General features: G+C 33.2%; 1 protein-coding gene across 6 annotated transcripts in view; it reads left to right on the forward strand.

Moving 5' to 3' along the window:
- TBCK (TBC1 domain containing kinase) overlaps positions 1 to 27,888 on the forward strand; it is a 225,044-nt gene that overhangs the window by 142,785 nt on the left and 54,371 nt on the right. For all 6 annotated transcript variants that reach the window (XM_007080937.3, XM_007080936.3, XM_042984075.1 and 3 more), the window contains one exon: positions 11,402 to 11,577. In XM_007080937.3, the coding sequence (XP_007080999.1) occupies positions 11,402 to 11,577 (176 nt within the window). The remainder of the gene's footprint in view (positions 1 to 11,401; positions 11,578 to 27,888) is intronic.

The following is a 27,888-nucleotide window of genomic DNA, read 5'->3' on the forward strand; positions in this document are numbered from 1 at the left end:
GTACCTTAAGATTACATATTTATTAAGCACACTCAAGAGGAAAAAGAAACTGCTACCTACCCTGATTTTTATTTAGCTGATAATCTATATCTGGTACTTCACCAACTCTCTGTTGTTGCAAGTCTTCATCCTTTTGGGAAAATAATAACAATTTAAAATTTAATTTTTTTTTTAATTTTTCCTTCCTTCTTTCCCCCAAATTGAAAGTACCACCTTTCTAACTTATCAAAGTTTAATTAAATTATTTTGTATATGAGGAAATAGTTCACTTCTTATATTATTTGTTTCTGGGCAATAGATTCCTTTTGAAAATCGCACTATTTTTTTAATCTTTTGATGTTAAACGGTAACAAGCTAGTTTCACAAACTAGGAATACTGTCTGTACCTTGCATATATTTTGCTCTCATTTCCAACTTGCCAAAGTAAACAGAAGATGATTGATTAGGATTAAAAGAATTTTTCTGGTCAGTTCTAAAAAGGAAAAAAAAAATCACAAATGCTGATTGTGCATTTTGAAATCAAGCAAATTTAATGCCTTTCCAATTTCATACATAAATGTACCAGTTAAACACTTATGGAAGAATCTGTTGTCACATTGTATAGGCATGTTAATAGTAACTCTGGTTGTCCATGAAAGTAAAATTATTATTTCTGAAATCAGAAAATAAGAATATGCTTGTTAGAACTGACTTATTAAAAAGGTAAACTCTACCGGGGCACCTGGGTAGCTCAGATCATGACCTCACGGTCCGTGAGGTCTAGCCCCATGTCAGGCTCTGTGCTTACAGCTCAGATCCTAGAGCCTGCTTCGGATTCTGTGTCTCCCTCTCTCTCTGCCCCTCCTGACTGACTCTCTCTCTCTCTCTCTCTCTCTCTCTCTCTTTCAGAAATAAACATTAAAAAAATTGTTAAACTCTACCTACCTCTTAAATAGGATGCATTCTATTGTTGTGAATTGCCTTGATCCTCAGTAGCATTATTCTAGCTCATCACTTGTTTGGCCACTGTCTATAATTCCTGTTGGGGAAGAAAGAGGTTCTAATAAAAATATGACTTAAAAAAAAAAACAGAAAGGGTCCAGATGTAGGCTTTGTTCTAAAGTACACCTGTGTTTTACTTTTAATCGAAGGACACTTATTTGGGACGTCTTTCCTAAATCTAAAGAGATCTCTTTTTTCACCATGTTGAGCTTCCTAACTGTAGTTGATGCTTGAAGGAACTGGAAATAATCATGGGAAGTCTTAAAATGTGAATCCAGATTAATATACACGCAAACACACAGAATGTGCCTTTTCTAAGCAAAGTATTATGTGACATAAGTTTGGAACATATTTGAAATAAGCTTTTTAAGACTACAGAAAAAGGATAGACAAGATAACTCTATATTTCACTTTAATTCTTGAGACAGACTTTGTAGATAAAGACAGGATAGGATTAAACATTGATTTGAACTTACTAAATACATTATACTTTACTGAAATCCCTATCAACTGAGTTTAAAAGCATAAGCAAACAGCAAATTTAACTAAATTCTTTGCTGAAGCAGATTGCTAAATTCACAGTTCAGAACATCTATTTGATAGTAATATGATGGAAATACTACTCAGTTGGTATCCTTGTGAACAAAATAAGCTTGAATTTTTTTAAGTTGTCCTTTCTAGTTTTTTTTTTTTTTTTTTTTTTTTTTCTTTCAACAAAGAGACACCCAGTAGTCTAGTTGTTAAGAGCATGGCATGTGGAACTGGTCACCTAAGTTTCAGATCCTGGCTCTGCAGTTACAGCTGTGTGATCTTAGGGTCATGACTTAACCTTCTTGTTTCCTTACCTCTGATTATATGAGAATGATAATAGTACCTACCTCATAGGGTTGTTGTGTTAAAGAAACCAGTATATCTAAACAACTTAGAGCAGTGACTGGCATAGAGAAAATGCAGTGAAGTGATTATTATTATTAATTTTGCCATTATCATTATTATGCTTGTTTTCACTTTCCATTCTTCTATGACATGCTTTCCTATTGATGGTATAAATGTAGCAATCACCCCATTTGGCTTTTTCTATAATTTTGTTTAATATGAAATTTATTGTCAAATTGGTTTCCATACAACACCCAGTGGTCATCCCAACAGGTGCCCTCCTCAATGCCCATCACCCACTTTCCCCTCCCTCCCACCCCCCATCAACCCTCAGTTTATTCTCAGTTTTTAAGAGTCTCTTATGGGGCGCCTGGGTGGCTCAGTCGGTTGAGCGCCGACTTCGGCTCAGGTCACGATCTTGCGGTCCGTGAGTTCGAGCCCCGCATCGGGCCCCTGTGCTGACAGCTCAGAGCCCGGAGCCTGTTTCAATTCTGTGTCTCCCTCTCTCTGACCCTCCCCATTCATGCTCTGTCTCTCTCTGTCTCAAAAATAAATAAACGTTAAAAAAAAAAAAATTTAAAAAAATAAAAAAAAATAAAAAAAATAAAAAAAAAAAAAAAGAGTCTCTTATGGTTTGGCTCCCTCCCCCTCTAACTTTTTTTTTCCCTTCCCCCCTTCCATGGTTCTTGTACCCCAACGTTTATAGCAGCATTTTCAACAATAGCCAAATTATGGAAAGAGCCTAAATGTCCATAAATTGATGAATGGATAAAGAAACTGTGGTTTATATATACAATGGAATATTACTTGGCAATGAGAAAGAATGAAATATGGCCTTTTGTAGCAACGTGGATGGAACTGGAGAGTGTTATGCTAAGTGAAATAAGTCATACAGAGAAAGACAGATACCATAAATTTAAAAAAAATTGTTTAACATTTATTCACTTTTGAGAGAGAGAGAGAGACAGAGTACAAGCAGGGGAGGGGCAGAGGGAGAGAAAGACACAAAATCCGAAGCAGGCTCCAGGCTCTGAGCTGTCAGCACAAAGCCCAACACAGGGCTCAAACCAATGAACCGTGAGATCATGACCTGAGCCGAAGTCAGATGCTTAACTGACTGAGCCACCCAGGCATCCCTTTATAAATTATTAAAGTAGATATCAGTCATATTGATTTCCTTGTTAGCTAAAACAATTGAGGAATTATCGAAGAAGTCAAGTAGACCTTCTATGTTGAGTGTATATTATGACTAAGAAGAATATTTCTTTTCATTGCTCAGAGACAGTGTAATGTAGTAGATAGCACAGACTTTGCAGTCAATACAGATAAGGATTTAAGTCCTAGCTCTACCACTCACAACCTGTGTGAACAGGGAAACTTTCAGTGTAGTTCTGCTGCTAAAAAAGCTGTCTATGGATGAGATAGATGTGAGTTCATATCCCACTTCTGGCACATAGTAGCTGCGTGAATTTGGAAAAATTTTTAATCTCACTGAGAATTCTGTACATTAGGAAAGTTTCAGTAAAATGGGGATAATAATATCTGCTTTAGTATTATGATGAGCACTAAAGATAACATACATAATGCAGCTGCCACAAAATATGGTACTGATTATGCATACACAGTATGTATGACTTTTTTTAAAGTACATGTAGTATTTAATATTTTATTTTATGTTTATTTTTATTTTATTTTAATCTTAGAGCAGGAGAGGGGGGCAGAGAGAGAGAATCTCAAGCAGTCTCCAGGCTCCAGGCTCAGTGAGGAGCCTGATGAGGGGCTCCATCCCATGACCCTGGGTTCATGATCTGAGCCAAAATCAAGAGTCAGACGCTCAACCAACTGAGCCTCCCAGGCACCCAGCTTTTAATATTTTAAAAATACATAAATAACTTGTAACATTCAATCTTTATAAGTTCCCTCTCCTTTCTTCCTCCTTTCCTTCACTTTATACTAACTCTTTAATTCTTGAAGAAAGAACACAGGAGAAAAGCATTATTATTTTTGCAAAAATTGTTCCCAAATTCTATTCCCTTGTAATATTTTTTAAATTTTTTTAAAGGAGTGTATGTTTTTCTCTTAACTTTATTTTATTTGAGAGAGAGCGAGAGAAAGAGAGAGAGAGAGTGGGGGAGGGGCAGAGAGAGAGACAGAGACAGAATCCCAAGCAGGCTCTGCACTGTCAGCACAGAGCCCCATACAGGGCTCACATCCACAAACTGTGAGATTATGACCTGAGCCGAAATCAAGAGTCAGACATTTAACTGACTGAGCCACCCAGGCGCCCTGATAAATTGTTATTAACTAAGGTCAGTAGTTTACATTAAGGTTCACCCTTTGTCTTGAACAGTACTGTGCGTTTTGACAAGTGAGTAATGTCATGTATTTACCATTACAGCATTATACAGAACAGTTTCACCACCCTAAACATCTCCTGTGCTGCAACTATACAGTCCTTCTCTCTACTCTCCTTACCCAACTCTCCCCTGGCACTCAGTGATTTTTTTACTGTCTTAATACTTTTGTCTTTACCAGAATGCCGTATAGTTGAAATCATAGAGTATGCAGGCTTTTCAGACTTTTTGCCCCATGTCTGCTTATGGCTTCAAAGCCCATTTCTTTATATCACTAAATAGCATTCCAAATTTTTAGAGTTTGAAAGGTAGAAAAGAATATTTCTTAAAAGGCAATCTCTTTCTAAGTAGAAATCTACCAAGTGCAAAATAGAAATTTAACCTATATTTTAACTAAGTTTAAAACAAGATCCTGGACTAACTGGGATCTAAGGCTTATGATTTTTAAAATTTCAGTTGAAGTGCTAAAAATTTTCATGTGTTTTATATTATCCCTATTTTATGATTGAGGGGAAAAAAAACAGAAAAATGAGTTTGGCCAGAGCTATACAGCTTGTAAGTCATTGAATTGAAATTTAAACCCAGATCATGCTGCCTCCCAGGTTAATGCTCTTTCCAGTATACCATTATTATTATTATACCACTTTATAAATGCCACTAGATCAAGAGCTAGACCAAGGGAGTGAGGCTTCAAGCCCACCATGTTCATCTCCTAAATTCATTCCCACCCCTTTTAAACCAGAACCTATAAAGTTTGAGACCTTTCCAATTAAGAATGACAAATTGTACATGGATGTTTATCCCTACTGCCTTGTGAAACATCACTAAAGCCAAACAGTAAGGGAATGAAAAAAAGTATAATCCTAAATACAAAGAGAATGTAAGAAGCGCACTAGTAGACAAGAAACAGCAACAAATATTTAGAAGATAGAACAAAATTACATCAATAATAACTCCCTTAATAAAAAGCAAAGAGAACTGAAACCTTCCTGCAAAGAGAATAATAGCAAGAAGCAAGCCAGCTTGGTGCAGAGCACCAAAGTCTCACGAATTGAAAGTGAATGAAAATGAGGCAGAAAAAAACAGAGGAATTAGTTCAATGTACACGTAAGGAGTAGTTTCATTTCTCCCACCTCTGTCAGCCTTTGCACCCACCTTGCTAGCCACGTGTCTTCTCTGCCACCTAACAGAAGACGGTAAGATAGGGAAATGGCCAGATTTTGTGGGCCTGAAGCTTAAACAATGTGGAGAAATTTAAGAGGATATAAATTACAGTACAAAATTAGACCATTAAAAAAATATTGAGAACGAGCAAAGAGATCATGACAAATTACAAAAAGGAAAAATAACATAATACTTTAATTATTAAATGTCAGATGCCTCTGTATTTTTTCCTCCTTTTTTGCTTCATACTCATTGATTATCTCTACACATGACAATAATTGTACATATTTTCTATACAAAAAAAAAATCAGTCTTTCCACTGGCAGTGTTGGTTGAAATTTGTTTTTTTATTATTGATAGTGGGAATGCATAAGACATGTGACTTAACACAGATAATACCCTCTGTTGTGGTGCTGCAGATTTCTTTCCTATAAATACAGAAATACTATTTTGTGAAATTCCTATTAAAAAAGAAAAAAAGTTAATGATGCACTTATAACTGTATATGTAACATTATCAAGCATATTCCTAAAAGGAGAGCATTTCTCTTTTGATTACACATCAATGGGAACCAGATTCTCTGCTTACAATTTTACATTTTAATTTTTGGAAGAATGCTTAAGCCTGATGTTTGGCTGTGTATATTTCAACCATTTCTCCTACCCATAAACAACTGGTGCTGGGACACATAATTTTACATTATACCTCTACTCTTATATAGTGGGTGATAAGAATATTCCAGGACATCATTTCTAGAGCAACTTTTCTATACTGTCAGACATAAACAAAGCCAGATCCTAGTTAAGTAATATACTCTTACAGTAGATAAGAGTCCAACATGAATTGAACTTCATTTTGTACAGAGGTAACTGAGCATTTTAAAGGAAGAATGAGAGAATAGGTGGGGAGGGTGGGTGAGTAGGGGGCTCAGAAGATTCAGGAAAATGAAAACTTACAGAAGTGTGAAAGAGGGCATTGGCCCATGTGAAACCCATCTAGGTTTGCTAATTGGCACTTACCAAAGGTAGGTTCCTACCTTCCCACAGAGGCTGGGAGACAAGTCTTTATAAGCAAAAGTTGAGGCATAGTCAAGAAAGGATGTAAATAAACCTGGCTAGAGTTTCATCCAGGAGAAAATCTTTTGTCAGGATGCCTGGATGGCTCATTCGGTTAAGCGTCCGACCCGCTTAGGTCATGATTTCACAACTTGTGAGTTCGAACCCCGCGTCAGGCTCTGTGCTGACAGCTCAGAGAGTGGAGCCTGCTTCGGATTCTGTGTCTCCCTCTCTCTCTGCCCCTCCCCCACTTGCACTCTGTCTCTCTCTCTCTCTCTCTTTCAAAAATAAACATTAAAAAAATTCTTTTGTCAGTACCCTAAAGTGACTTCAAATCACAAAACCATATCCCATTAAATGAAATTACGTAACTATTCCTGATTTAGCTTTTTCTTAGTTATATCTCAAAGTGCCCCTAGCCACTCTAATGTTGCCTAACACAAAATGAAGTGTAATGGAGGGAATTGGTGTAAAGACAGAAGTCTTCACTGTTTGTGACTTAAATATATTTACTTTTGCAAATAATACAAAAAACATATCCATGTGAACAGTAAATTTGGAGGGGTATTCTTTGGAGTAATAGAATCAAAGTATCTTTCTTCTTTGTTTTTTTTTTTTATGTTTGTTTATTTTTGAGAGAGAGAGATAGTGTAGGATGGGGAGGGGCAGAGAGAGAGGGGGACAGAGGATCCAAAGTACGTTCCATGCTGTCAGCAGAGAGCCTGATGCAAACCCAATGCGGGGTTCAAATCCACAAACCCTGGGATCATGACCAAAGCCAAAGTCCAATGCTCAACCAGACTGAGCCACTCAGGCACCCCTAGAATCAAAGTATCTTGAGACTCAGAGTCAATAGCATAGCAGAGAGCAGAAGTAAGAGAATATATGTAGTTAGAACCCCCACACTCCTCCATGGTCAATGCTGGCAAAGATTAGTTTAGGCAGAGAATTATTCTCTGGAGAGATGGAACGTCCCCAGAGGGAGAAATACCTTATTTAGGCGTCTTCCAACAAATGACCGTGTCTCAAAGTTACCCAACAGTCAATCTACTAGTCACCAAGACCTTTCCACATATACAAAACTTCCAATTTGATTTTCAGTACTATTCTTTTTAAATATGTAGTCATAAATCACCAAATCTCTATAGAAAACCTCTAAAAGACACAAACCAGCAAACTGAATAAAAGAATATCCTAAGAAAGATAGTTATAAGAAGATATTGCAACTATGACAAATCAGTTTTTTTAAGTAACAACAAAAAGATTTACTGGAAATTAAAAATGATGTGGAAATGCAAGTGAGCTTTCTAATAAAAGAGTTAGATGATAAAGCTTAGGAAATCTCTCAGAGAATAAAACAAAAATACAGATGCAAAGTAAGAAGAAAAGACAAAATTATTAGAAAACCAACTCAGGGTGTTCAAGATTTCTTTAATAAGAGAGAAGAAAGAACAGAAAGAAAGCATCACAGACATCAAACAAGAACTTTCTCTGTAAGTGAAGGATTACAAAAGGACCATCAAATACCTAGCATAATGAAGTGACATACTTTTACATATATCATTTTGAATTTTTAGAACACCAAGAATCCTAAAAGTTTACAGAAAAGGAGAAAATCACATACAAATTATTTCAATTCAGAATCATATCAGACTTCTCAGAAGACAATGGAGCACTATTTTTCATAACTGAAGGAAAAAAATTCAACCCTAGAATGCTCTGCCTACTCCAACCAACAGTCAAGGACAGAATAAATATATTAAAAGATATATTTTTTAATAGCTTTCATAAAAGCTACTGGAAAATGAGTTCCACGAAAATGATGGAGTAAATCAAGAAAGAGTAAATAATGTCTTGCCCTTCAAATTAAAGATTAAATATAGAGGAGAGCCAAAGGGAATTAGATGATAGTAAAGAGAAATGCCAGGACAACAGCTGTTCACTAGATCTTGGAGGCCGCTCATAGCCACTAGAGCAAGAGAACAGAGGTCTTCAGGAGAGAGGTATTTTCCACCTCTTCTGGCCCAAATGAAATATGAGATGTGTTTTATTATTTTGGACATAGTTCAGTCTTTCTGAGAGATATGATAGTACTGCATGAGGACAAAGAAATCAGGATTTAGAGGAGTTATTTCTCTGAGTCACAAAGTTCCTCATGGAGCTTAGAATCAAACCTGGGAAACCATAATCCAGGGAACGTGCTTTATTCACAATGCATTATATTAAAATTACAATGCAAAATTTAAAAAAAAAGTTGTGTCCCAGGAGAAGATAATATTACTTTTTAAGAATAGTTGCATATTTTGAGGTACAATTACAGAGTACTTTTTGCATAATATTTTGGTTATGATAAAGTGCTTTGGAGGGATTTTTGAGATGGAGAGGTGACATGGGTTAAGTGAATGGAGAATGGGATATCTGCCAGTACTAATAATTGGAGTGGAATTAGGGTGGATGCCAGTAAATTCTCAGGATTCACTGTAAAATTTTTATGGTACTGGTAGGGTGTGTTGGAAGCAGATACAACTGACTTTTCCATTGCTAGTGATTTAATGACTGAACTACAACCCCTAATCTGGATCATTGACATGACTTCAAGCTCCTACTGGGCAACAGATGTGTCAGACTGATTCAAGCACCACTTATGCAAAATCTATGGTCTGAAAAAAAATTTTTTTTGGCGATTAAATGGTATTAAATGGATCAAATTTTTTAAATGACAGGGTTTTCTCTCTTTAGCTTCAAATTTTTATCTTAAACATATTAACTGGAATTTTTCTAAAATGAATTCAGCATCTCTCTTCCTTCTTGAGTAGAGAACCCATCTTGAACTTTGATTTTTATTCCAATTGGTATCTGTGTTCTTCTTATTGTGGAGGAAGTGTCAACTTGATCATGTTATAGGGTTTTTTTTAAATATATTTCACTGTATTTACCATTGCTCAAATAAATAGACCCATGTCTCAAAACATGCTTAACTGTTTTTTTTTTAAATATATTTTATGTTAGGAAGAGCATATGGAATGATGAAACCTGACCTCTTTGTGTAGCCATGGAAGTAACCAACTGTGAATCTGGTAAACATCACTAATAGCAGATAAAGGAATGCTTAATTGAGTAACTGGTCTTTCCGGGCCTGCTGTCCATACACCAAATCTAAATGAATTGAGAAATAAAAGATGCTTTATAACCCTTTAGAAACCTCGGACATTCTACTCATAATAACACATTTACCATATTAAATCACTCAGTTTCCTTATGTCTTAGTTTCTTCATCTTCAATAGAAATGAGAGATTACAATAACTTTCTACAAGAATCATTGTAAGAATTAAATGTTTCTCATGTAATAGATTCTCACTAAGTATTCATTTCTCTTTTACTGCTCCAAGTGTTTTCCTCCCTACAAAAGTATGCAATTGCAAATGTACCATCCACAGAATTGACTTAAGTGCATATGTCCTAGGTGCCTGGGTGGCTCAGTTAAGCATCCAGCTCTTGATTTCAGCTCAGTTCATGATCTCACAGTTGTGAGAGTGAGCCCTGCATCAGGCTCTGCACTGGGCATGGAGCCTGTTTAAGATTCATTCTCTCTCTCTCTGTCTCTCTGTCTCTCTGTCTCTCTCTCTCTCTCTCTCTCTCTTTCCTTCCCCCTTTCCCCCCACTGCTCCTCCCTCAGAGCACACATGCTTGCTCTCTCTCTCTCTGTCTCTCTCCCTCTAGTAAAAACATTAATAAATAAAAAAAATAAAAATTTCCCAGTTTTAATTTGGGGAGGTAGAGGAAGCAGCAGAATAGATTTTTTTTTTTAAAAAAGACATATGTTCTTCTTCCCTTATGTATAAGTTCCTTGCTTCAAAAAGAGAAATAGGGAACTTATCCCTTTGTAATTTAAAACATGAAGTATGTTTTTTTTTCATTGCTTACCTAAGCTATACTTGGACTTACAAAGAAAATGAGAATATCTGCCATTTACTAATGTTAGGAATATAGAAAGGGAAAAGCTAGCCTATGCTAAACTCCTTGATCTTAGTCAACTTCTTGAATTTCTACTGCCTTTCTATGGTCTGTCCACTTTCTCCAATTTTAGTATATGTACTGCCAAAGCGAGCACTATCCACTTTCTCCATATGGGAACAGCTTACTCCACATCAGGAATATTGACCTCCTGAAGAACTATGGTACCATCAAAACAAACAATAACTTGGAGTGTGATAACCTTCCTATTTTTATTAACTCTGTATCAAAGATGCATGAATTTCAGATTTGAGAAAGAAAAGAAAATCTATGAAAATGTTTCCTTTTTTATCATTTTAACCAAGTGCATTTAATTTTTCTATATATGAAACTTCACTTATGCCTTTCTTCATTTAACTCAGAAAATTATTTTTAAAATTGAGAATTGATATTTTAATAAATTTTTTCCTGCTTATTTTATATCTCCTTTGATAGATGAAAATAAAACTTTTAGTATACTTCACTAGAAGTCCTGGTGATCTGAATCTTTTGCCTATCCGCTCCCTAATTGCAGCCTTCCCTTCTCCAACCTCTATTTTACTTTGAAAAATTGAGAATATTATTAGAGTGAATGAGGCAGATTCTTAAATAAGATGTGTTATATTCCATGATGTTTAAATAATGATATATTGAAATATTCCAACATATATATTGTATGTATGTATGTGTGTATATATGTAGATAATGCCAAATAAAACACACATGAAATATATGAATATATTTACATGTATAAATGTATGTATATATGTATATATACAATAATGTAAAATACTTCTGCCATTCTAGTCATATATATGCTGATTAATATCTCCATTATAGTTTCACTCACATCTTTTCTAATTGGTTATCATTTTAGCCATATTGGATATATACATTTAGGAAAGATAGTGTTTTTTATATAAATGTAGCAATTCAAATTCTAAGTGTTTGGCTTTTTAAAAAAATTTTCTATCTAGAAATTGACATTGAACGCTGTGTGCGAGAATCAATCAACCTCTTTTGTTGGACTCCTAAAAGTGCTACTTACAGACAGCATGCTCAACCTCCAAAGCCAACTTCTGATAGCAGTGGAGTCAGAAGTTCAACACCTTTTTTCTCCACTGAGTGTCCAGATCCTCCGAAAACAGATTTGGTATGTATTTGCAAATTTAATTTACAAACTCTAAAGGAAGATGGATGTTAAAAATACAGTGTAGCATAATTATTGCTCATAATAATATTATCACTTATGTCCCTTTTACATATATATTCTCTTATGTATGATTGTACTTACGCAACTTTCAAAAAACCTTTGTGTGTATTTAGTTTTATAACTAAGATTAACATATTCCTTCAGGTAGAAAGTTTCACATTTTTTCTGTATAATCACAGTGTCTCAACTTGTCATATACTAAAAGGATTACAGAAGCAAAAGGAAGAATTATAAAAATAGAGAAAGACAAAATTATTAATATATAAGAATAATAATATGTACTTATTAATTGCTGATTGACCAAAAAATATATACATATCATTTTGAAAAGCTATGCCAGTCAGCTCTTTCAACATTATTATTCTTTCTAAATATTTGGCTTTATAAATATAGTTGACTAAGCTTTCAGCTATAATAATTCATATATTTCAAACATTCCAGTATTACAATATCTTAATTATTTCCATGAAATTAAATTTCAATTAATATGTATATAGGGTTTTTTAGATACCTTAATAAATTTAATAGGATAGACTCTGACCTTTATAAAAGTAACATTTTAGTGACAAAACATTTTCAGTTTTCTTTCATATATGTTAAACAATAGATTTTGTCCCTAGATATTTTTAGAACTAGATATTTTTGCAAGAATTTGCAATTTTCACCTCTTTGCTCTTTCTGTGATTTTTCATGTTCCCCAAATATGAGGGAATCCATGTTTTCACATTATCCCATTGTGACATAATTGTATTTATTAAAGATACTTATAAACGTGATTCTGATTGTGGTTGAATACAAAGTAGTTTAAGTAATTACAGTTTCTGCTTCCAGAAATATAGATAATAAAGAGGAAAACATTTATATGATTACATGTATGAAAAATTATGGTAAGATACTTCAAAATATCTTAAGAGATAAAACTAGAATAAGAACCTACACTAGTAATAAATATTTGCATTACAGTTTTCCAAAAGTAGACTGAGCCTCCCGAAGAGAAATAAATTCTTGAACACTGGAAGTGTTCCAGCAGATACATTTGCTTTAAGTTTATTTATTTTGAGAGAAAGAGAAAGAGAGAGAAAATGTGAGTGGGGGAAGGACAGAGAGAGAGAGAGTGTCCCAAGCAGGCTTCATGCTGACAGCCAAGAGCCCCATGCAGGGCTCGAACCCACAAACCACAAGATGATGACTTGAGCTGAAAGCAAGAGTTGGATGTTTAACCAGCTGTGCCGCCCAGGCTCCCCCCAGCAGATGATGTTAGTGCCAACTAATGGATTTGGCACAAGAGCTCATTTATCACTAAGGGTGGTTCTACATGACCTGTAAGATTGCTTGAACTCTTAAATTTAGTGATTCTATATAAAAACTTGTAGTTTTCTTCTTTTCAAATTGTAAAACATATCCTCTTTATATAAGAAAAACATTAATTCACATCTCCATACTAGAAAGATATCCTTTGGCAGATGAGCAGTTTTTAGGTAACTATAATGGCATTTAATGAAGGGGAAGGTGAGGAAGTATAGAAATTAATAAGATAACACTGAGCTGGGAATTGTAAAAATTAAGTAAAAATAAAGGTATAAGGGAATTATAATATCTGAATACGTGGTGTCACCTTAAAAATATACCAGAATTTTTAAATGTAGACACGTAATTTACTCCTCATAGGAACCTATAACAAAGTATGATTATCCCTATTTCATAATAAGAGCATGAAACTAAACCCAGAAAGGGATTAATAGTTTATATAGCTAGTAAATACTAACACCAAAATTGAGCCCCCATCATTAAGACAACATAGGATGTGTGGTTTTTTTAATTGATTGAACTATAATTTGCACAGCATAAATTTCACTCTTTTTAAGTGTAAAATTCAGTGGTTTTTAGAATATTTACAAAGTTGTGCAACTGTCACCACTGTATAATTCCAGAATAGTTTCATCACCCCCAAAATAAAACTCTATATCCATTATGAGTCACTCTCTCATACTGACATGTGCCATCTTGCAAGTGCAGGTAGCATACTTTGTAGGGGAACAGTAAGGAGACTATGTATAGAATGTAATGAGTGAAGATGGGAGTGGAAAGTGATAAACTTAGAGACATATCAGTGGGTAAGATCTTGTACAATTCCAAAAACTGATTTTATGCCAAATGAGAGGCAAAGCTGTTCTAAGATTTTGAGCAGATTTTTGACATTATCTGACTTATGTGTGAAAGGATTATTTGGGCTACTGTATGGAAAAGAGACAGTAGAAGGACAAAGGCAAAATGGAGACCCAGGAGAAAGTATGGTGATTTGTATCCAAAGGTCTAGCGGTGGAGGGGATGAGAAGTAATCAGATATATTTTGAACACAAGTCCAAGAGATTGTGCTGATTGATTATGAGACATAGATAGAGGAATCAAGGATAAATCCAGAATTTGGGGCCTAGACTAGAAGAATAGTGTTTTGGTGTTTTCATTTACTGATTAAGGAAGACTGTAGGAGAAGCAGGTTGAAAGGTAGAAATTAATTTTAACATATGGATTTAGAGATTGTTAGTTGATCATAATGAATACATTATATTGTTTTATACATAATATCTTTTATGCTATTATGTTTTGTAGTTGATTATTACCAGTATAATAGAAAGATTATTATTTATTTTAGATTCATTGTATAATTAGCAAACTTGTTTGATTTATGTTTTTAATAGAATTTATTTTTTAGACAGTTTTAGGTTTATAGCCAAATTGAGCAGTAAGTTCAGAGATTTCTCACGTGCTCCCTGCTCCCACACATGCATAGTCTCCCCATTATCAACATCCCCCACAGAGAGGTACATTTGTTACAACTGATAAACCTACCTTGACAATTATTATCACTCAAAGTCCATAGTTTATATTAGGGTTCATTCTTTGCCTTGTACACTCTATGGGTTTAAACAAAAGTATGATGGTGTGTATGCATCATTATGGTGTACAGAATAGTTCCACTGCCCTAAAAAATACACTGTGTTCCACCTATTCCTCCTGCCCTGTCTCTCAAACACTAGGAACACACATCTTTTTACTGTTTCCATAGTTTTTCCTTCTCCAGAATGTCATAGGGTTAGAATCATACGGTATGTAGTCTTTTCAGATTGATTTCTTTCACTCGGTAATATGCATTTAAGTTTCCTCTGTGTCTTTTCATGTCTTGATAGCTCATTTTTTTAGTGCTGAATAATGGTTCATTTTCTGGAGTATCAGTTTTTTAACCATTCACCTCCTGAATAACATCTTAGTTCTTCTAAGTTTTAGCAAGTATACACAAAGCTTCATGAACATCCATGAGCAATTTTTGTGTGGACAAAATTTTCAACTCCTTTGAGTAAATAAGTATTTTGGAATTGATTCTTTTTTTAAATCTAATAGATTGTGGATTCTCTTGGATGCTTATGAAGCTAATGTAATCATACTTTCTAGTTACTACTTTTATTAATATATCTTTGATTTTTTTTTGTCTTATTGCATTGAACAAGACCTATAGTATGAAGTAAGTTAGAAGTTAGAAGAGTGGGTAGATTTTTTAATACTTGAATTTAATAAAAATTCTTCTAATTTCACCATTAAGTTTGATGTTTTTGATAACTACTGTATTTGGGTGATGAATTTCCCCTCTTTTTCTATATGGAAAAGTTTCCCTTTCTTTTTCTCACAGTAGAGTAATTACCATGAATGAGTGTTGAATTTGATCAGATGTTTATTCTACTGGTAAGGATTGACTAGGATCATCTATTTTCCTCCTTTAAGGTAATAATGTATAACATTATTAAAATTTATGATAATTGCATTCCTGAGATAGACTCTAGCAGGTCACTACAAAAAAAAGAAATACTGACTATTTTGATTTGCTAATATTGAATTTTAAGTGAGATAAATTTATAATTTTCAGTCTGTCCTTGTTAGTCTTTAATATTAAGATTATATTTCTCCCTCCTTTCTACTGTCCAGTCAGTTTGTATGAAAGGGATTTTATTTCTTATAGATGCAGTAAAACTTATCTATAAAACCATCTGAGCCTGTTGTCTTTTAATTAGGGAGTATTTGATTGTTCATTCTTCTTAAGTCAATTTTTATATGAGTTTATGGGTTTCTTAAAATTGCCCATCTAAAATACCATACTTATTTTATCAGAATCCTTTTTTAAAGTATCTATTTTGTCTGATTTTTATGTTTATATAATTCTTTTTTCAAAATATTTTAATTTTTTTTACATTTTATCTGAAATTTTGTCCCCTTTTTCCATCCTATTGTTTATTTGAAGCCCTCTTTGTTCAGATTTAAATGTTTAATACAATAGAAAGTAGATGCAAAAAAATAATGTATGCATGCACTATAAAAACATATTCACTAAATTTGGGATAATCACAATTCAGATTTATATACTATATATCAATGTCAGAATCTAAACAGATAAAAAATGGCTTTTTTAAAAAGAATAGAATTTATTGTCAAATTGGCTTACATAGAACACCCAGTGCTCATCCCAACAGGGCCTTTTAAAATCAAAATATAAACTGCCCCTGACTAGTAGAATGGAAACTTGAAAATAACTATAAGAAGAAAACTCTAGTTAACATTAACTTATACATGCATCTATCGTATTTATTTCCTGAAGTAGACCCCTAGAAAAAGCATGAGCTTTGCTGTTAAATGGACTTGGTTTTAAATTTCACCCTGCTTCTTTGGTTTTATAATCTTATAATTTTTATAACTGCTCTAATCTCCTATTTGTAAAAGTGAGCATAATTATAATAATTCCTACCTTGCAGAATTGTTTTAAGAATGGTATGTGCAGAGTACCTAGTTCAGTCTCTAATATATAATAAGCACTCAACACTGGTAACAATTAATATTGCATGTTTTAGTACTTAAGGATTAAATGTTTAAACTTTGAAAACTTACCAAGAATTTTATGACAACCTTCTATATCTGAATAATATGTACAAAAGAGATGTTCTGGTATTTTATTTCTGCTCAGCATTGCTAGCTAGCTTTATTACTATCACTTTACATTTAGAAGTCACTACAAACAGTAAGGGCAGGAGTAAGGGAAAGGGAGGCTGGCTCTCCAAAGAAGGAATCATTCTGGCATTTTTACCTCAGTAATTTCAGTTTAAGATTTCATTCTGACCTTTACTTCTTAGTTTTAATACTATTTTGATCTGGAAACCACTAAAGAATTGCCAAAAGAATTATTTCATCTAGTGCCAATGTCTTTCCCATCAACTTTTCTTTAAATAGCTAAAATTCTACTTCACAATTCTGACCACAGCTTACTAATTTAAAAAAATACATAGCTAGATAAATTTATGTGTAAATCTCTTTCAATATATATAAGTATATAGATTTGTATAAAGATATGTATATATGTATGTGTGTGTGTAACTGATGAATAGAATGAAATGGATTTTTTAAACAATGTAGTTTGAAATTCCTACTTATAATAAATAAATGAACTAGTAGGTTGAAAACAGGTGGATTTTGACATTTATCATGTTGAAAATTAAACTATAGAGGAATTGGGATGGGGAGAGAAGAATGGGAGAGGAATGGAAAAATTACATACTCAAGGGAACATTTAAGGTTGGAAAAAATATATTCTCAGCATTAAATTAATAATTTTGTATGTTGGGGGAAAATTTTTGTAATACAAGCTATGAAAGTTAATCTTGACATTATTTTCCCTGCGAGTAGAGGAATAATATATGTATAGTGTTTCTCAATGTGTAACAAAAGTTGTGTCTCCCACCACCAAAGTTTAAGATATATGAATAATTTATGTAATTGTCAATACCTTTTACCAATCTTTTCTTCCTATCCTTTCACCAATCTACATTTTAAGTGTAGATATTTAAGATAAATGTGTAAACATTAATTGGGAGTGAGCATTATAACTTAGTGCTTTGACCATAAGATTTGGGGAAGGTGGGAAATTCTTACAATTCCTCAACTGAGATATTTCACCATGCCTTATCACCACCATTGAACTGTTGATGAATTTATTTAAAAACAAAAAAAACAAACTGCTGCTGACTCAATCTTAATATTAGCTTTAGAAAGCAATAGGATTATATGTGTGATTTTTAGTTCCTCAAATTTATAGTCACACTAGAGAAAAAGTATATTGGAGGCATTAGATCTCTTGAATCCAATGAAACTATTGTGAATGTGAGTGTTTTTTCAAAGGCCATCTTTAGAATTAAATTTCTTGTTTTCTGTTTGGTTATATATGCTTTTTTGTCAGATTTAGATTATTTTTGATAGTACATAGGATCACCACAGTGAAAGCTACTACATTGTACTTTTGCTACTGTCTTCCGTTGTCACTTTGAGATTCAAAATATCATAGAATCAGTTAACAGCTTTTGCAAAATAGATCCAAGTCCTTCAATTCTTAAGACTTCATATTGCTACTACCTACATGTGATAAAAAGACACTGCTATTGCTGTATCTGTATAATACTTGTTGGACAGATTGGTTTTGTTTTTTGAGAGAGAGAAAGAGGGAGAGTGCACATGCATGAGTGAGGGAGGGGTGAGGAGAGAGGGAAATAGAGAATCTTAAGCAATCTTAATCTTCATGATGCTCAGGGTCCCAACCTATGACCATGAGATCTTGACCATAGCCCAAATCAAGAGTTGGACACTCAACTGACTTAGCCGCCCAGGCACCCACAGATGTTATTTTTAAGATATGGCTATACATCTGTACTCAAATAAACCTGTTCAAGTGATCATAATGCTTTCACCAAAAAAAAAAAAAAAAAAAAAAAAAAAAAAAAAAAGACCACATTTTAGGCTACAAGTAAATTTCGGTAAATTTTAAGAATTGCAAATAATACAGACAACATTCTTCAAATCATTAGTCAGTCAAATTGGAAAGTAAGAGAAATAAAAGTAAAAACTTCTTACTACTTGGAAATTAAAAATAAAGGAGCAGGGGTGCCTGGGTGGGTCAGTTGGTTAAGCATCCAACTCTTGGTTTCAGCTCAGGTCTTGATCTCATGGTTTCATGAATTTGAGCCCCATATTGGGCTCCTTGCTGACAGTGCAGAGTCTGCTTGAGATTCTCTGTCTCCCTCTCTCTCTGCCCTTCCCCAACTCTTGCTGTCTCTGTCTCTCTCAAAATAAATAAACTTTTAAAAAATAAGATAAAAGTAAATAAAAATAAACAAGCCAAAAAAAATTAAACAACTTTTTATTCTTCTGATAAGGAAAAATTCCATGAAAGTTCTAGAGTATCTAGAAAATAATATGAAAACCGTACATATCAGAACCTATGGGATACAGCTAAAGTGGATATTTTTCTCAACATATTCATAATGCCTACATATATTAGATATTTATTGATCATCCTTATCAACTCATTTTATTTCAGTGAGCCTTTGAAAGATATACTTACTTATTTAAATAAGTAAAGGAGATCAAGAATTCCTTTTTTATCACCATGAGCAGTTTCAACACCACCCTAATAAAAGGTGTATGGAAAATAAAAATAATATTTTATATTTACCTAATTTTGTTTTACTTATTCTTTCTAATGCATACTGAACTTTGGTAAAGAGCCCATTCACTGGAATTGGTCACATTAATTCTGCTAACAAGAGAATTTGCAACACTGTGGAGTTCTACTACTAATATTCTGGTGTATTAGGTATGTAGGGACCAAGATTTCACAATAATACACAACTTGTAACTTTATGAATATTAAATTCTTAGGAGTTAAAAGAAGCTGGGTAGTTGTAATTATTCACATAAAATAAAGGAATTCTTAAATACACAGACCTGAAATTATATTTTAAGAACTTAATGTAGCTATTCTAATCATACATCCAACCACCTTTTACTTTGAATACACCTTTCTTGAATTCTACAGTCTAAGACTACCAGAAATCCTTCCTCCTTGTTAATGATACTATCATATTATATGTGCAAGTCATATTTAATTTTTATTACGTTTTATTACATTTTATATTGACTTTTGCCCTTTCAAAAATATGTTGTACTCTGTCATAAATATCATATGGGAAAATATATAACTTCATATTTATAAAATAAGGCTATATAAGTTGCTGAAGGAGGAGAGAAGATCAAAAGAAATGGCAAAGCCAGAAAGACATATCCTTGAACTCTATGAACTTCAGTTAATTTTATTAGTTCTGTATTTTAACTAATTTTGAGCCCTTGTACTGAGAAGAATGGTGTTAGTGGAAATTCTTAGTCTTTGTCAAGGAATGCCTTAGTTAGTTCAGAGGACAATAATTACATCAGCAAGATTTCTGAAGTCTGTATGTTAAAAAGAGAATCTTTATATAAGTAGTGTTTCCTAAGCAGAGCTGGTCATCAGAGATTTTTTTTTTAATCTCTCTCTAAACTAAGTCAGGTTTTTATTTCTGTTCGTCAAAGAGAGAACTCCTCCAAGTTAGATAGAACTAATGAGAACTTGTTTCTAAAGTTAAGGAAGTGAATAACTGACATCAGAGTCGGATACTTCATCAAGGAGTATTTAGGATAAAATTACATAAAGGCGTATCTATTACCCATCATACTAAAGAAAGTGAAGCTTAATGGATAAAGGCTTACTATTATTTGTTATTTCTTAGTGTTTAATAGTACAGCTGATTGTTTTCTTCACATGTAATTTTCTGTTTATCATTTATAATAGTCATTACATTTTAATCCACTTACCATAATTAGGACATTACCAGATTATTCAGTTATCATTCAATTCATTATTTATACCTGAGAGATGAATTAAAATTCCTGGGCAAATTCTTAAATTTTTGGTGATAAATGTCCTTACATCCTTAAAAAAGGAATAAGTAATTGCAAGATTATCACATTATTGTCTCAATTACATGCAGATCTAAAGACAGAGAATAGTACCATTCTACAATAGTTTTTTATTTACATGGCTAAATTATTCCATTATGTGCACACGCGCGCACGCGCGCACACACACACACACACACACACACACACCCTATATAACACCTGTCTTATATACACTTTCTCCATGCACTGCTTTCTCCATCTTCCTGGCAGATATCACAAGTTATTTTTTTCAGTCCTGATCTCATTTCATCTCTTAAGAACCTTCAGGACAGTTGACTCTTCTTATTTTTCAAACATTATTTTTCCTGAGTTTTTTTTACACCCCGATCTCCTTTTTTCTCTGTCTCCTCCACTCATTATCCTTCACTGTCTCCACCTGTCCTTTTATGGCATTAAATATGGTATTCCTTGGGATTCTGTGTAAATATGGTATTATTCCTCAGTGTTCTGGGTCGTCCTCCTTCTGTTCTCTCACAAGAAAGATATTACACAGTCTTCTATACTTGCAGTGTGTAGTTACCGTGGCTTCCAGTTATTAGCTCCAGCTCCAGCTTCTCTTGTTAGCTCTAGAAGACTCTTATATCCAATGCCTACTCAACACTCCACTTGGATGTTTCACAAGCAACCTCTAATTGAACATGTCCAAAACCTAATTTATTTTTCCCCTTGAAAACCTCCAGCATTCTCTGTATCAGTAACCACCATTTTCATTCCCCTACTTGTTCAAGTCAGTATCTAGATTCATACTTGACTCCTGCCTTTCATTCCAGATGCAGTCAAAAAGCCCTATTCATAAATACTATTAACTTCACTCTCTCATGACATCACTTTAATCAAGCTTGCCATCTTTCCTAACAGTAATTTCCTGAATCCATTCTTGTTCCTCTCTCTTCTTTAAACTTCAACTAGCCTAATCTTTATCATCATGGTCATCATTGTCGTCGTCATCATCATCATCATCATCATCATCTTGCTTAAAGCAACAGTAATTCATCATTTCACACTTCTGGAGTCTAAACATCCAAAATCAAGATGTTGGCAGATCCATTCAGTCTCTTATGGCTAAAGGGGAGAATCCTTCTTTGTCTCTTCTAGCTTCTGGTGTTTGCCAATACTCCTTAGTGCTCCTTGGCTTGTAAATATCATTCCAGTCACATGGCCATCTCCCTGTATGTCTTCACATCAACTTCCCTCTGTGAATGTCTGTCTGTGTATCCAAATTTCTCATTTCCCTTTTTAGAAAGACACCAGCCATATTGGATTCTGGCCCACCCTCCACATAATCTTTTTTAACCAAAATTCTTATGAAGACTCCTCTCATTATTATGATAAAATTCAGATTTCTTAACATTATCTACAAGACCCTGCATGATCTTATAAGAACCTTGCCTACCTTACCAAATTCCTCCATCATTATCTTTTCCTCATATTTTTCTATACTTTAGATTTTTTTCAATTTTTGGAATACCCCATACATATTTCTACCTTAAGTTATCTATATCTGCCTTCATTTCCTTTATTAGAACAAATCCTGAAGAGTAAGATCTGTGTCTTAGTCATGTTTGTGTCTTCATTGCTTAGCATAATGCTTGATGCATTATAACTTATTAATAAATAAAATAATAACATATTTTCTTCTCTAATAATTTATGAATACATTAAATTATGAATACATTATGAATACATTCGTATGTACATTATGTACATATGAATACATAATGAAAGAGACATTTTTCTCTTTGAGCCCCCAGCGCCTAATTCAGTGCCTGAGGAATAGTATGTTCTCAACATATGTGTATTTAGTTGAATTAATAACCACAAATAAGGTTATAACAGTTAACTCTCAGTTGAAAAAAGCACTCTCCTGCTTAGTCACAGCTCCGTATTTATCAGGCATACTATTTAATTTTCCTTCATAGAATGCATTGTATTTACAATTACATATTTATATATTATATGTTTATCTCTTGTTTTCCACTGTATCTCCAATGCCTATCTGGCATATCAATAAATAGTACCTTATAATATTTTTTAGTGAATTAACACAAAATTAATTCAAATTAACCAGTGTTTTATTCTGTTTCCTATAAGACAACATATCTGAAGAATGGTCTTCAAAGTCTCTTATAATACTTAATAAAAATGCATATTTGAGACTCCACAAACATCCCATATCTGCTAAATCAAATCTCTGAAGGTTAGCTCCTGGAATTTAGGTTTTAAAGTCTTCAGGTGATTCTTAACATGATACATACATACAGTGTTCTCATGACTTTGCAGGTAAATATAAATGTGCATTCATAATGGGAAAAAAACAAATGATAAAACATTCATAATTATGGTTATGGTGTTATTTTTTGTATTGATTCTTTGTGTGTTTTTATACCAATCTACTTGTGTTCTTGTTGTTTATGTCTAATCTCGTTTGTCAAGTTGACTTACTTTCATGAACCAAAGCCACAACCTATTTTCACTACTCAGCAATCAGCCTACTCAGTATCGGAACTTTTTTTGTCTTTACTGCTTAAAAATCTCTCTCTCTGGCTCCTCACACCTTCTTCTTCTGCTTTTTGAAAGCAGTTCCTTATCAGACCTACAACAATGGAATTTCAAAGGCCATTCATGTGGAAATAAATTAGAGTAAGAAATGTATCCAGAACTCAAAAAGTTAACAGGGACTTATGTTCCCTGCTAACACTTTGTGGTATTTTCCCACTTGAAATCAGTAAAATTAAACCCTAGTAAATCAATTCAGAAAATACATCATGATCGAAGTAATAATTACAGGGTATTAACATAGGCGTACTGTCTGAGCATAAACACAGAAACACGGTTGTCTTACAACATGAAAAGCATCAGGAGTTGAAAATGACAAAATGTTATCCCTCTGAAAACTGAAAAATAGGGACAGTTTTTCAAGAGAAGAAATGTAAAGAAACGAGAGAAAGGTTGGAAGGGATAAAAGAAAAGTCAGGATCAAAGATAATGAGTTTTAAATATATATATAATTTTACTTTTCATTTTTTCTTCTTCATTTTAACAGACTTTTGACTATGTTTTACTCATTCAGCAAACATTTATTGAGCATCTAGTGCATTCCAAGCATTTGATGATTTAATTTGTTAAGGGCTTTGCAGTTACAGAGAGGTTTTCACAGTCCTCATTTTATAACAGTGTTTAACACATCTTTTCAAAATAGCTTACTAATTGAGGAAAGGTGGCTGAGAACACATCTTCAGTTCAGATGAAGGCAAAGAAGATCAGGAACACCCCAGCCTTGCCCCCATTACAAGCATGCTGTTCATTTTCCTGTCTCAAATGTTATTTAAAACGAGCTTAAGTCCAGAGTAGCAAGATTATTATCATTTTATGTAAACTTCCTTTCCCACAGTATATCAATTCCAAGTTTTAGGTGTAATTTAATTCAGCACACCAGAAAACTATTTTGGTAGATGGAAATAATATATCAGGAAGAGTTAAAAACATGTATTAGATTGTTTGGAATGGTAAGCTGACTCAAATTCTCAAATCCTTTGTGGAATGAAACAGAATAAATAAATAAATGTAACAAAATAACTCAAGCATAATTCTTTATTTCCAAGTCAAGAAACTATAAATCAACGATGTTTATCATAGTTTTTTCTCGGTGACCCTTCATATTTTTTTCATTAAAAAAAATCTAATCGTTTCACTGCAGCTGTCTGAAGCTTGAAACATTCACATGTTACATGTCTTGTCACTGTATTTTTAAACATTTACTACTATCCTTTTTTTGGTAAAGTTATCCTGGGAAATCAAAATTCATCATTACATAGTAAAGGTGTTTGTTTCCTCTGAGTTATAGAAATGCCTGGGTTTTCTCATCTTCAGTCATCAAATTAATAAATGCCATTTTTCTGAATGTGGAGATTTCAGTATGCACAAACCTGTTCTGAATGCTTACTATACACAGCAGTGCCCTATAAACACAGCAGGTGAAAACAAGAACAGAAAAAATTTTCCAGAGCCAGATAAAAATCATACAATGACTGAATGAGCACTAAGAAATTTCTAGAGTGTACTGTGTTAAGAAATAAGGAAGATTGGGGGCAAGGGCAGAGGAGAAGGGTCTTGAGAAGGAAAAAAGAGATGTTTAGAAGTTGTAGGTAGGAAAAGTGTTGGGGGTAGAGTTATTGATGGGAAACACAAAAGAAGAAAATAAATATGAATTATTGTCATCTTTGATGAAAATAACAATTGTCATGATATAGAGTAGAGTATCCTACTTAGGATTGGCCCAAGCTCGCAGCTGATCTGATCTGAGACAATGGCACTTCCGTACAGACATCAGGATGATGCTTTGACATAGTATTAGCATATCCATATTACAGTTGCTAGGAAGGTTATTCTGGTTACAGTATTTATTCCTTTGCAGCCCGATTTAATTCAGTAGTGATTTGAGACAGCTCCTGTAGAAATGTTTTTCCACCAGTAAGTCTATATAGAATATATTTTCTTCATGAAGAGTGATGGGCACAGATAGCCCAATTCCAACTTGCTAATGAATAACTAGTGTCTTGCACTGAGATCTTCCTTCTGCATCCTCAAAGTTCAGGGGTGTCATTTCATGTATCAATGACATTCCATGGCATTTAAAGAGAAATGGATTCTGGCACAGTTCTGTTGAAAGGCTAGCAACAACAGACACAGTTGTTATATACAGGATTCAGTGAGTCTAATCATTTTCACAATCCCAGAGTATAAATGCCCTTGTTTTTTCCAGCTTTTCTTCCAGGATATCCTATAAAATACGCAAAATAAATAAATAGGCCATGTTACAAGTAAATTTGCTACTAAAAGTTCAGTTTGATGACCTGATTTATATAGAAGCTAACACAGAGTTTAACAATGTAAGGTGCATAATGAAAAAAGGGAAGGCCACTTTTATCTACAGCATTTTCACATCTGCTAGAGAATCATTGCTAAAGGTTCATTCTTTCTTCATTCCCCCCAAAGCCAAAATGAGCAACTAAAAACCCTTGTTAAGCCGGTATTATTCCAGAAAACATGTAACTGAATTATAGATTATTGTTTAGAAATCCTACAGAAATTAAATAAAATGAACACTTGGCAAAGAGTACATAACTAGAGTCCTGACAGACTTGATTTAATAGATTTTAAACTTTTATGTTTATCAAATAGATATTTGAATTAAGTTTAAGTTTAGTAACATGTTTATTTACTTAAATAAACTAAATAGTTCCAATTAGCACCCCCTTATGGTAAAATGTATTCTCACATGTATTTATGTCTATTTCTGAATCCTTTTTTCAATTATATTCAACTCATTCTGGTTATTTATTTTCCAGTACCAAGAGGTTATTAAAATTATAATTATATCACACATTCGCCACTGTTTCTACATGAATAGTAGAATTGGCTTGGTTTTTTCCTCCCTCTCCTGAAAAAAATCATATTTGTATTGTGATTGAATTAAATCTACAAATAAGTATGAAAAATTGACATATGATACTGAGTTTTATTTTTTCCAAAAACAAGGTATATCTTCCTATCTTCTTGTTAAGGTCCTCTGTGGCATTTTAAAGTTTTCTTGCATATTTTTTGATAGGATTATCTATTATAATTGTGATATTTGATTTTACAAACCATTTGATTTTGTAAATAGTTTTGCATAGCAATTAAGAATACAGGCTCATGTTTTTGAATCCCACCTATGCCATACGAGCTGTGTGACCTATGTCCTTATTGACCATAAAATAGAGATGATAATATTATATAGAATTATTGAGAGGATTAAATGAGTTAATATATGTACTACACTGCTGTACATAGTAAGCACCTATAAATTTTCATTATTATCATCATCATTTGACATATTAATGTTCTCTCGTTGTAATAGTTTTCAGTGGAGTCAGATTTTCCAGTTATATATCATCTGCAAATTATGATAATTTTGCCTTCCTCCCAATTTTATACATCTTATATCTTTCTATTAATTACTTCATCTAATTCTCCAGAGCAGTGTTGAGTAACAGTGATAATAGTGGATATTTTTATCTTACACCTAGATTTAATGGCAGTGTTTTCTAATATTTCACTATGTTTTGTCTTGAGAAGTAAATTTCATCATGTATGAAAGTATGCATTATGACTTCTTAAATATATTGTCAAATGTCTTTCAACATGTTCTGATATTCATAGGAAGCAAAGATAGGCAATGACTATTGACTCCTGAACTTTGTCTTTTTATTATATTTCAGCTTTTAGAGCCCACTTTAAGTCTAGGGTCTGTTCTAATTTCTACTTATGTAGAAAGTATCAGTCCTATCAGACACTGCCAAACCTTTAGTTTAAATGAGAGTTAGCTCACCATTAGATGATTTACTGTAAGAAGTCATGGAATGGGAAGTCCTATGATTTTGAGAGAAAATAAGAAAAAAAGAAATTGACTAGATTTGAAGAGCAGTGAAACATTACTGAAAATTTACTAGCCAAAGCTAAAAAAAATAAATTTTAGTTAAATATAAAATACCAAGAAATTATTTGTATCTTGTTTGACTAGAAAGGAACAATAAATAATTTTAAATTACCTTTCCTGAGAGACTAGTGTCAACTTGTGTATTTGTATGTCCACTTGTCATTTGTTGGTTAAATCTTGATTCTATATGGTATTCTTACCATTTGTAGCATTAGCATCATTTTAGTTAAAGTAGCCTCATGTGTTTTAATGATAAACTTATCATTTGGCTTTGCAATAGAATATTCATTTTTCTATTAAAAATACTTTAAAACACGTTCACATGTATGTCAATGTGGCCAGAAATGCCAAAGAAAAAAAATTAACAGGGTATATAATTGTTGAAATATATCTGTACATTGATAGTCGTTATAGTTTTTTAAAATTTACTTCACCACAAGATATATTGCCTGTAACTCCTTTTATTGAATATTTTCCTTTTCTTAGTTAACTTTTTAGCTGAACATCATGTTATTTAAGCCAAAAGGAGGCTATGAAGACTTTTTTAATTGAACAACTTTAAAATAGACTATATCTAGAATAAATATTGCAGTAATTAATTGCATTATTGCTGGTAATTTTAGTTAGCTGTAATTGCTGTTACATTTAACAGACTTTTGTTATATTTATACGGACATTTTCTACATCAAATAATTTATTAGACTTTCTTATAAAAATTCTGCTTGTTTATACCCAATTTATGTTTCAGAATCTAGGGTCTAGAACTCTAGTCAGATCTTAAATGAATTGAAAAAAATTAGTTTACCCCTGAAACGCTTTTATCTTCAATCAGAAAACATGAAAAAAAATGGGCTCTAGCCAATTTGACATTATGGAAAGGATCCATTCAGATTTATCAATTCATATTC

Source organism: Panthera tigris, chromosome B1 (assembly GCF_018350195.1).
Source record: "Panthera tigris isolate Pti1 chromosome B1, P.tigris_Pti1_mat1.1, whole genome shotgun sequence".
Classification (NCBI taxonomy): Eukaryota; Metazoa; Chordata; class Mammalia; order Carnivora; family Felidae; genus Panthera; species Panthera tigris.